Genomic DNA, 12,160 nt, shown 5'->3' on the forward strand with positions numbered 1-12,160 from the left:
GACCCCACCGACCCCGACACCGCCGCAACCAACCTCAAACAGTGGAACAACGACTGCGCCAACACCCTCGCAAGACCTCCGCAACCAACCACACCAACAAGAAAACCGCCTGGTTCACCGAAGACCGCCAGATCTCCAAGCGCACCTGTCGGAAGCTGGAGAAGAAATGGCTCCACGACAGAACACCAGACAGCCACACAGCCCACAAGAGCGCCACCCGCAAACACCACCAACTCATCAGGACCACCAAGAGGACCGCCTTCAAGGACCGCCTTGACAACAACGCACACAACTCCAAGAGCTCTTCAGCATCGTGAAAAAACTCTCCAACCCCAGCTCCAACACCAACGACATACCGCCATCACAAGACCTGTGCGACTCCCTGGCCACCTTCTTTCACAGCAAGATCACCAACATCCACGACAGCTTCAACTCCGAGACCCCCGCACCCACCACCGAGTCCCCCGCGACCACTATCCGCACCAGCCGCCTGGTCCAACGTCAGCGCCGTAGAAACACCATCAAAACCATGAGCTCCATCCACTCCGGTTCTCCATCCGACCTCTGCTCTCACCACGTCTTCAACAAAGCCAGCACAACCATCGCGCCCCACCTCCGGAAAACTATCAACAGCTCCTTCGAGACAGCTACCGTCCCAGAAAGTTGGAAGCACGCCAAGATCAATGCCCTTCTGAAGAAACCCAAGGCGGACCCCAAGGACCTCAAGAACTTCCGTCTCATCTCCCTGCTCCTGTTCCCGGCGAAAGTGACAGAGAAGATTGTCAACAAACAGCTAACCCACTACCTCGAAGACAACAACATCTTGGACCCTTCCCAATCCGGTTTTCGCAGCAACCATAGCACTGAGACCGCCCTCATCGCCGCCACTGACGACAATAGGATCCTAATGGACAAAGAAGAAACAGCGGCCCTCATCCTCCTGGACCTATCAGCAGCCTTCGCCACAGTCTGCCACAGCACCCTATCTGCACGCCTCCATGACGCCGGAATTCAATAGAAGGCCTGGCCTGGACCACATCCTTCCTCTCCGGCAGAACCCAGAGCATCCGCCTCCCACCCTTTCGCTCAAAAACCACAGAGATCATCAGCAGCGTCCCACAGGGATCCTCCCTCAGCCCGACGCTGTTCAATATCTACATGGCACGCTCGCCCACGTCGCACGTCAACACAACCTCAACATCATCTCCTATACCGACGACACCCAGCTGATCATATCCCTCACCGAAGACCCCCACACCGCCAAAGCCAACCTCCACAGAGGAATGAAGGCCGTAGCCGACTGGATGAAGGACAGCAGACTGAAGCTGAACTCAGACAAGACTGAGGTCCTCATTCTCGGACCCACCCCATCTGCCTGGGACGACTCTTGGTGGCCCACATCGCTTGGCACAGCCCCGGAACCCACAGACCACACACGCAACCTCGGGGTCATCCTAGACTCCACCCTCTCCATGACCAGGCAAGTCAACGCCGTCTCTGCATCCTGCTTCAACACCCTCCGAATGCTCCGCAGGATCTTCAAGTGGATCCCTCCTGACACGAGAAAAACCGTCACCCAGGCCCTCGTCACCAGCAGACTCGACTACGGGAACGCCCTCTACTCAGGAACAACAACCAAGCTCCTGAGACGACTACAACGAATCCAGAACAAATCGGCACGTCTGATCCTCAGTGAAGTGTGGCTCACGGTGTAGAGCAGGCAGACCCGGAAGCTGAGGTCAGACCCGGGACCAGGGTTCAATTCCCGACGCGGCAGGGTCTTGAGCTCAAATGTCCACGGACTCGATAATTCTCGCTTTGGTGCCTTCTCTAATCATGGGTTCTCACTCTGCAACTCTGGGCATTAAGCTTGCTTAATCTCCACAACGGCCCCCTGCGGCGGGATGCCTGGCTTTCACCTTGGGGATGGCTATCTCTCAGGGAAAAAAGCCAGGACGGGTTCCCAAGGCAAGCGCCGGGAAACCTCCGGGTAGCTGTGCGCTCAATAAATGCAATAATAATAATAATAATAATAATAATAATAATAATAATCCTTGACGTCCTCCGACGCAGCCACATCACACCCCACCTGAGAGGCCTACACTGGCTCCCCGTCAACAAAAGGATCACCTTCAAACTCCTCATCCACGCACACAAAGCACTGCACAACACCGGACCTACATACCTCAACAACCGTCTCAGCTTCCACATCCCCACCCGAAGCCTCCGCTCAGCCAACCTCGCCCTCGCCACAGTTCCTCGCATCCGAAAAACCACAGCCGGCGGCAGATCCTTCTCCCACCTCGCCGCCAAGACCTGGAACGCTCTCCCTACCAGCCTACGACAGACTTAGGACCTGCTGGCCTTCAGAAGACTTCTCAAGACCTGGCTCTTCGATCAGTAGCGCCACCCCCCCCCCCCCACCTCCCTCAGACCCTCACGGGTATGTAGCGCGCTTTAGAAATGCAATGATTGATTTATTAATCACCTCAAGCTGAAGGGTCTCAGTAAATTGTTTGCAATAGAGAGGGCCCGCAGAGTGCCGGGGGGGGTGGGGGGAGGCCTGGGGCTCCCCCTCGCCCGATGATGGCCAAAGTGCTTAATTTCCGTTACAGAGATGGGATCCTACAGGCGGCGCGGGTGGAGGCTCCCCTGCGATTCGAAAATGCTATGCTTTCTCTCTTCCTGAACTTCACCCAGGCAGTGTAGAAACAAAGGCAAAGTTTTCTCCCAGTGAAGAAGAATCTCAGGGAAAAAGGGCTGCAATATGCTATGATGTTTCCGGCTCGGCTGCGGGTGGAAAGCGAGGGGGAAGGCCTGGTTCTTTGATAACCTGGAAGTGGCATCAAACTGGATAGACAGCAGACCACCAATCGGGGCGGAAGAGCAAGACCTCGGAGAAGTAGAGGAATGATCTAAACAGTAATGATAGAGGCCGCGGGAACCTTTACACAATTTGAGAAAGTCGGGTGATGGGGCGGTTCTGCAGCTAATTACCACGGCTGTGAACTGTTTCCGGGCTCAAGACAGTGCTTTGGGGGGTGGGGAGGAGGGGCGGGGCAATGGTTACTTCCTTGTTACTACCTTTAGTTAGTTGAGTAGGTGGGTTATTGGGCGACAGGCACACTGCGAGTTGGGGATGGGCGTTAGCCATATGCAGGGGTGCAGGGAGGGGGGTGGAGAGGGGGGTGGATGAAGAGGTTTGTTTTGGTGATCCTATTGTTCACGGTATCGTTTGCTTTGTGGATTCCTTTATTTTTTTCTATTCATGCATCAGGTGACAATGTTACGATTCGACAATACCCATATTGGTTAAATGTCAAGCGTTAATCGGGGATCGGGGATAAAAGTGCTCAGCAGGAATGTGAATGGCCTGGGGGACAGGATGAGGAATGGTTACTCAGTTGGTTAGACAACACCCCCCAGATGTAGTGCTATTGCAAGAGACACATCTCATCAGCAACTGCTGCATGGCTCTTCACAAGGGGGGTTATAAGTTAGTGGCTCATGCTGGGTTTACCATGGGGTCCAGGGTGGTTGGAATCTTGATGAAGAACTCTTTCCCCATAACCATCCAGGCTACATGGTCCGACCAGAGGGGTCATTATATAGGTGTATCGGGGCTGTGAGAGGGGAGGACGGTTACCTTCTTGTCAATATATGTCCCGCCCGGCCTCCAATCTGACACTTTCCGTGACTTGGGTACTGTTTTTCTCACCCTGCCCCTGAGCCTCCTGGTGTTAGGGGGCGACTTCAATGCAGTACTGGACGGGGAGCTAGACAGACACCCAGCAAGGATACTCAGGCCGGCTCATAGATGGCTCTTGGACTTCCTTGAAACAACGGGGCTTGTGGATAGCTGGCTGGTATGTAATCCGACACAGACATACTACGCACATTACAAAGAGGTATACACTTAGGTCGGAGGATATACAAAGGCTGAAAACAGTGCTATGATCATTGACATCCGTATGACTGCGCCGTCAGAGGACGAGAGGGGATACTTGGACTCCCCTCTCCCTGACAATGAGGTTGCACAGGCAATTAGAGGGGTGCGATCCAGAAGGCCACTGGCCCGAACGGTATTCCTATAGAATTGTATAAATTGAACTCCCACAAACTCACCTCGTATATCCGATCTATGTTCATAGAGAGTAGAGAGAAAAGTCAGCTCCCATATGACCAGCGAGTTGCGAATATTGTAGTTATCCATAAGGCAGGTAAACCCAGGACACACTATTCCTCATACAGACCAATCTCGCTGCTCATTGCTGAGCCTAAAATCCTGGCGAAGCTACTTGCTACTCGATTGGTTAAAGTGATCACCACCTTGATACACCAAGATCAGTCTGGTTTCATGCCGCGCCGTAACACAGCCCTCAACCTGCGCAGGTTGCAAGGGATACTGGGTAGATCCCCAACGATCCAGGAGCCGGCAGTACTAGTGTCCTTGGGCGCCAACATGGCTTTTGATAGGGTTGAGTGGTCCTACCTGTTCGCGGTGTTGGGTAAGATGGGCTTTGGGCCGGAATTTGTAGGTTGGGTACGTCTGTTATATGCAAATCTCTTGGCCAGAGTGGGTGTAAATAATTGCAAGTCCGCCGATTTTCCCCTTGGAAGGGGTACGAGGCAGGGGTGCCCTTTGTCCCCACTTCTCTTTGCTCTTGCTCTGGAACCTCTGGCGACGTGGGTTAGGTGGGACCGATCAATACGAAGCCTGCGGTGGACATTGGAATGGGAGGATAACATTTCTTTGTATGCAGACGATATTCTGCTTTACCTCACAAATCCTAGGGGACGCTGGCGTGTATGATAGCGAAACGCAACATCGCTCAGTTATGGGGAGCCAATCAGCCGCCCCGGGTTTCGAAATGGGTGGTGCATGTTCAGGGAGAAATCAGTATATGTGGCCAGGTGATGTCCCGAGAAATGGGGAAAGGTTTGGGGAGCCTGGAATAGTTACAGTGGTGAGATTGGTGCACCCCCGGCGCGACGAGTGGAGGTGGAGACACAAGAATTCCCGTGACCCATAACTTTCATATTGTTTTTATTATTTTGCACAAGTGACACTGTATCTTTGACCAGTGAGAAAACCGTAAATTCACCTGATGTTTTTTCTTTTCTTTGTTAATTTGTTAATAAAAAGATTTATTTAAAAAAAAGCGCAAGTAATAACCAACCAAGATCTAATGTCATGGAATCTATCCCACCTAGGCTGCTTATTTCATTATGCTTCTTGAGACATCCTCCAGACTTAAAAATCACATCTTCAAAATTGAAGATTGTCTATACCATCTAACCAGTCTCTCAATAGGTCTCATGGCAGAAGAAAGTCCATTGTTATGAATGTCCAGAAGCCCTCCCATGAACCCCAGGATTGACATCTACTGGGTAAGGTCAACCAGCCACTGCTACCACAGCAGTCAGTGGTGGGGATGAAGTTTAAAATGTTTGCAAATCACAGCTCTGCTGAAAACCCTCCTTTTAGGCACGAACTCACTCTGGGATGGCTGCTACATTTGCAGGATCTTTCCTACTTGATTATGGAACAAGCACCACAGTGAATCGTCTGACAATTTCTCTACATTTACCATCCCATCTGTTTATTCCCTACTAACATCAAATGCATGTTCAAATGTTCAAGCTGGAACTTGGACATAACTAGTTAGAGCCAATTTGCAAAGCAGATCTAGAGTATCTCTTACTATGAAGCAAACTTTAGCAGCAAATCTCAATTTTTATCTTTAGAATCGAAAACTTTCCAGCACCAACAAAATCGTTAAACAATGCATAACTCCACAGAAAATAGTGGTACCACGAATTGTACTTCTGCTCAACTGCATTGGGAAGCCTTACCTGGGAAGCAGAAACTCTAAAGCAGTATTAAATTCAGTGGCATTCACTCGTCCCTGCAAGCAGCGAAGATTCCATCCGATGATGCTTCCATCCAGACTACCAAAAATCATCTCCACAAGCCATGGGAAAACAGGATGCAGCTCCTACCAGTAAACACAAACACCTTGAGGGGAGAAGGTTTTACGGCATGCAGAAGGTGCCAAGCATGTAGACTCTGTGGCAACTGAAAATGCAGCATTGGAAGAAGCATCCATGAAAGAAACATCTAAAATATGCATGCCCCACACCAGCCTTTGCATATAGGGAAAGAACAATGCCTTCAGTAGGAAAGAATTGTGCTTATTTGCCGAGAAGTATAGGCATGTTACCTGCACAGAAAGAAGCAGCATTTAGAGTCAGATTAGGAGAGAAAACACTCAGATAAAGTGAAAATATGTAACAAGAATCTGTGTTCAGGGTCAGTAGACGGACCACAACATGAGAACAGAATGGATCCAACATGTGAACAATTAGATGAGTGAGTACAACATACAGCTGCTAACTTCATGAACATAGATGAAGTTCTATTTATTTTAAGTGATTAAACACAGCCAGTGAGAAAGATTATCCATATGGGCTTAAAATGTAAAGATTGGCAAACGTTTTTAAAAGGTGGAAAATACCAAGTTGTCAGAAACTGGCTAGACATACAAATCACAAGACAGTGGACAAAATGTATGTATTGTATTGATTGGTATTTTTATAGTGTGAACCTAGCTATGAAGCAATGGAGCATTTTATGTTATGTGGGGGATTAGGAGACCATACAAACGATCGTGGACATCAAGGGGGGATTACAAAAATAAGTTTCCCATTTTCAGGCACATGGAGAGTAAGTGATTTGCCTAGAATTATATGATGTTGAGTCAAGAGCTGAGGCTAGGATTTCCAGGTTCCAAAGACGAGAGCTTTAGCTGCAAGGCCACATGTACTCTGAAAACATTTCTTGCACGTACATATAGCCTTGTAGCCAAATTAAAATGTGCAGTTATTAATTTAGATAACCCCTTTGAAAATGGCTTAACGAGATAAGAGCTGCCCGATCAAAGTGTCTTTTAGGCCTCAATTAGGAGTGCTGCATTATTTATGACACCCAATAAAAGGATACTGTGAGACGTTAGCCTGGTATACGCTGTCCACTAATTAAAGTGGGCACCTTGTACCAGTCCAAACAACCCTTATGGTGATTTAAGAGATCAAAGATTACCTTAGAAAGCTATCCAAGTAGTAGCTGTGGGAGCACCCTTTAGGCTTAGCCCTGAAGGAATGTTAAGCAACTTGTTTTACCAGAATGCAACCTTATAGTATTGGTTAAATGAAAGGAGAACCACACATCAGTTATAAAAATATGTATTTATTATTATAACACAATCTAAATACCTAACAGTATCTGCTACACACAGATAAACAAAGCACACAATACTGTAGCACAGAAACAATCGTAAGTAGCACTAATACACAGTGGGCTCCAGGGGGAGACCAGACCATATACTAAAACAGTAGTATAAGAACCACAAGTCAAGTCAAGACAAGAATCGCTAGGACACAAAGGAACCACCGAAGGTGAGTAAGTAGGGACCCCATGGAGGACGGGTGCAGTGTGTGAACACGACCACATGCTCCGTACAATTCTATGGGGAAGTCGCGTTTGAAGTTTTAACGTTTAAGGACCTTTCCCAGTGGATTACGAGGAAGCCCTTTGGATCCACGCTCCCCTCCCACTAAGTTGGACAGATCACTGTCTTATCCAAGTGAGTTTTGGTCTAGCCGGTGCCCCTCGGCAGATTCCCCATCGAATTTCCATGAAACGATCCTGGCACAAATTGGACGCTCCTAGCTTTGTGTCCAGTTTAAAAGCATCTTGTCCTGTATGGCCCACTGATTTTGACTAAGCTGATAGAGCCTAAAGGAGATGGATTAACAACTCACTTGACCACTATATCCCTAAAAAAACTGACCTGCGTTAAGTGCACGCAATCGCATAATTGGTATAATGAGACCCTAAGGTTGATAAAAAAACATTGTAAATCTCTGGAACGTATCTGGAGACATACCTACAACTCCATAGCTAAAACAATATTACAGGCAGGCGGTTAAAGCATACCACAAACTTATTCAAAAGTCTAAAGCTGCATTCTTTACCAATTTGATTACATCGAGTTTCAAAACAATTTTCTCTCATAAATGACATGAAAAAACCTCTAGCAGGAACTAACAACATCATATCTACTGACCTACATTGTGAATCTCTGACTTGCTACTTCATCAATAAAGTTGAGTGTTTTTATAAAACACTCGATGCGAGAAGGGCGGCCCTCAAACCATGGCCATCTAACTGCGCATCCGATCTCTCCTACTCGCTACAAGATCTACCACCTATGTCCTGTAAAGACCTGGAAACCTTGTCAACTAAGGTGAAATCAGGCTGCCCTGATGACCCTTTCAGACCAGATAACCTCAGGAAATTCCAAGATTGTATCTTGACGGAGAGCGGGGAACTGATCAATAGATCACTCCAGTCGTCAGTGCTTCCTAAATCCTGGAAACATGAAAGGTTGTTCCACTGCTGAAAAAGCCATCAATGGATGCATCCGCACCAGAGAATTTCCGGCCTATTTCCCTGCTCCCTTAGCTGGCTAAGGCCATGGAATCCCAAGTTAATATAATCGATAGTCAGGTGTACGATACTCAGTCGCCTCGACTATTGCAACGCCCTGCTCCTGGAGTCTCCAGTCACGATACTGGACCGACTACAGCGAATTCAATCTGCCGCCGCCAAGCTGGCTCTTGGCTGGACGAGAAGGGCCTCAGCCACAGCAGCTCTGGCTGAGCTACACTGGCTACCCCTAAAACAAAGAGTGGCCTTCAAGTCCCTCTGCATTGTCTTTAAGGCTCTGCACGGACTTGGACCTAAACCTCTGCAAGCCCTGTTCCGGTGGTACACTCCTGCCAGAGACCTACGTTCATCTTCTGCTTGTCTGGTAAAGGTACCCAGATTTAACAGAACTAGAACAGGGGGCAGATCATTCAGTGTAGCTGCGGCCAAGCTGTGGAACAGCCTGCCCACTGACATACGTCAGATATCACAGCTTCTTCCCTTCAGGAGACGCATTAAGACATGGCTCTTCCCCAAATAAACTGTCCGTTTGACTGTTCTTCCGGTTTACCGCTAACAGAGTAATTTCCAGCGCCAGGAAGCCTGCAAGGTGTCAGTTCGCGCTTTATAAATTCTCAAAATAAATAATATCATCGTGACAAAGTATCTGGAAGAAAAGGAGATTTTGGTCGGGTCACAAAATGGGTTCCGGCCTAAGCATAGCACTGAATCCGATTTGTTGGCAGTTACAAAGCAGCTGAGGGCAGCGCTGGACGAGGGCAACACCTCAGTACTGGTACTAATCTATCTGATCTATCCGAGTGCGGCCTTCGACGCGGTCTCCCATGAGATTCTGCTCCAACGACTCAGGGAGATCGGGGTCAGCGGCATGGCCTGGGCCTGGTTTTGCATCTTTTCTATCCGATCGCTCTTTCCAGATCCATGCCCCTCCATACCAGTCCAGTACTTAACCCCTCAGCAGTGGTGTCCCTCAAGGCTCTGTCCTGAGCTCCACGCTCTTTAAGGTGTACATCTGCCCTTTAGTGCTCCTGGTTAAAGCCCAGGAGATTAATATGATATCATATGCAGACGGCAACGCAGCTGCTATTCACTTTTCCCAATAACCCAGCCCAAGACCAACTGAAATTCCGGGAGGATGTCTTGGCTACCCCCGATTGGATGGCGGAAAATTACCTTCAACTTAATTCCTCTAAAACTGAGGTGCTTCTGGTTGGTAGGGACCCCATAAATGGGACTACCAGTAGTGGCTCGCTGCACTGGGTTCCCCATCCCAGGCAAAAAGTGCAGTCAAGTACCTAGGGCTCCTGAAGGACAACTCCCTCACCTTCGGCCAGCGCGCCAAAAAAGTGGCAGGTACATTCTTCGGCCATCTAAGCGGGCTGAAACCCATCTTGAGGTTTTTTGATGCGCCCACCTGTCAAGTGATCATTCAATCGGTGGTTCTGTCACGTCTTGATTACTGTAACGGTCTTCTATTGGGTGCAAATGAAACGGTTACACGGAGACTGCAAAGGGCACATAATGTGGCTGCCCGCACTCTCTTCGCCCTCCCTAAGCATTGTCATACCTCCCATTTTCTGTACCGCCTACATTGCCTGCCGATCGAACAGAGAATTCACTTCAAAACTCTCTGCACCATTCACAGGATCCTACATGGTCAGATTCTGCAGGGGCTCTGCACACTATATGTTCTAACGCGAGCACTGCGCTCCGCAGATCTGCATCTGGCCTGTACTCCTAGGGTGCGCAGGAGCAGAGCAGGGGCGTTCATTTAGATGCCTGGCGCGAGCCCTTAGGAACTCCATTCCAATTTTGGCGCGCAGCACACAAAATCACTAGGAATTCAGAAAACAGATTAAAACCTGGCTATTTTCCTCCATCTAGCTGGGAGGCGCCCACACGTGGCGCTTCTGCTCCCCGGGCTTTTAAAAAATAGGCATTCCTTGGCTGTCTCTCCATCTGGCTAGCTGTCACCATCCATTGTTACTCGTCCGCAAGCGCTGGGACGCCACGTTGCTGGGGCAGCCATGCGCTATATAAGGATTTTTAACATAACATCATAGGAGGTTGAAGAGCCACCCGACCAGTGGATAGCATAGTACCAGAGTTACCTATCCCAGGCATAGGACTGAAGTGGTGTCGGAAACCGCCATCGATCTCCAAGGAGGACTTCAAGGAAATGTCACTGCTGGAAGGAAGAAGAATGGCCGATGGAATTCAAAAGTGGATAGTACCTGAAAGCAGAGGGGACAGAGTCTGGGTCATTCAGGAGTGACCAGAGGCTCAGAAGTCGAATGCCCACCAATGTCGAGTGTTTCAGGTGCGTTGAGGGGGTTCTTCATTCTGCGGACACAGGGACCAGGCAACGTCGAGGACGACCAGGAGCCGGATGCGAGCTGTCCCATGAAGGATGTTGAGTGCTGAGGGGTCAGAGTCCGGTGCGAACACCAACAAGCCTTGGCAACCCACGCAGAAGGTCAAGTAGGGCTACGGTTTGGACCAGCAAGGTCCAGGAGACTTACCAAAGCAAGGGAGGTCAGGGAAAGCCTGGACTGGAGCAACCAGGGTAGCCCAAGGAAAGCAAAGTTGACCCTCAAGTGGACTCACAGGCCAATGGCACAGGAGTTGCGAGCGGACCTCGGTGGATACACAAGACGACAGCCCACGGAGCACTCAGTACGAGGAGGACGAATATCTTGGTACTAAATGTGCACAGAGGTTGGGGCTATCAAAAGCCCAATGCACTTGTCTGGCAATGGGCAACAAGCATGTGCACTTGCAAAAGTATGCGGTGCACAGGGGTTCGGGTATTGCTGCCCCCACAAAGGATTCAGACCTAAAACTTGGTGAGAGAGCGCTTGGGCCTCGTGTTGCTGGGATTTTCAGAGTCCGTAGGAGCTCAGGAGCAGCAGACTGGTACTTCGGGGTTGTGGTGCCTACAAATGCAGGGGAGTGACTCCTTCACACCAAGGGAGATTTCTTTGGTTGTCCTTGATGCTCCACAGGTCCTGCAAGGAGCTTGTATGGTGCACGGGCACAGACGATGCTTCAGACTGAGAGGGAGACGAAGTCGGGCCCAAACGAAGTCCAGCAAAGTCCAAGTGTCCAGATGGTCGAAGTTCAGTGGTTTCTTGTTTCAGACTCTTGTCCACGTCGAATATAGGGTCCTACAGCCAGGTAAGCCCTTAAGTACCCTAGGGAGAGGGTTGGACAGATTCAGGGGACCCTCCCAGGGGAGGGTCAGGACAGTGGAGAGGTTACTCCCATGTCCTTTGTCCAGTTTCGTGAGAGCAGGAGCCAACGGCTCCTAGGACTGGTTTGAACTGGACTATGCACAGGGACACCAAATGTGCCCCTCATTCAGACTTTCGGTCACTGGCAAGCACACCCACCCAGCCCTTATACACAAAGTCCTGTCTGGGAGGTGGTCAAACCTCTGTGACAGAATGCCAACTGTTCCAACTTTCCCCTGCTCGAGGCTGGCTCAGCAGTAGGAGGTCAGAAATGTGTGTCTGGTCGGCAGCAACCATTTTGTACTGCCCGGGACTAGAAGGCTGGTACCGGGGACACATGGACCCAACGAAGCTCGCTTCTGAGGGCTGGAATCATACCTACCACATTGGTTACAGGTGTGGGGGTATGATTCCA

At 49.6% G+C, this 12,160-nt stretch overlaps 1 protein-coding gene across 2 annotated transcripts in view; it reads right to left on the reverse strand.

The window, feature by feature from the left end:
- Window positions 1–12,160, reverse strand: part of SMPD4 (sphingomyelin phosphodiesterase 4) — a 601,593-nt gene that overhangs the window by 534,608 nt on the left and 54,825 nt on the right. For both annotated transcript variants that reach the window (XM_086942783.1, XM_086942784.1), the window contains exon 4: window positions 5,857–5,999. In XM_086942783.1, the coding sequence (XP_086798909.1) occupies window positions 5,857–5,999 (143 nt within the window). The remainder of the gene's footprint in view (window positions 1–5,856; window positions 6,000–12,160) is intronic.

The sequence above is a fragment of the Lissotriton vulgaris genome, chromosome 11 (assembly GCF_964263255.1).
Source record: "Lissotriton vulgaris chromosome 11, aLisVul1.2, whole genome shotgun sequence".
Classification (NCBI taxonomy): Eukaryota; Metazoa; Chordata; class Amphibia; order Caudata; family Salamandridae; genus Lissotriton; species Lissotriton vulgaris.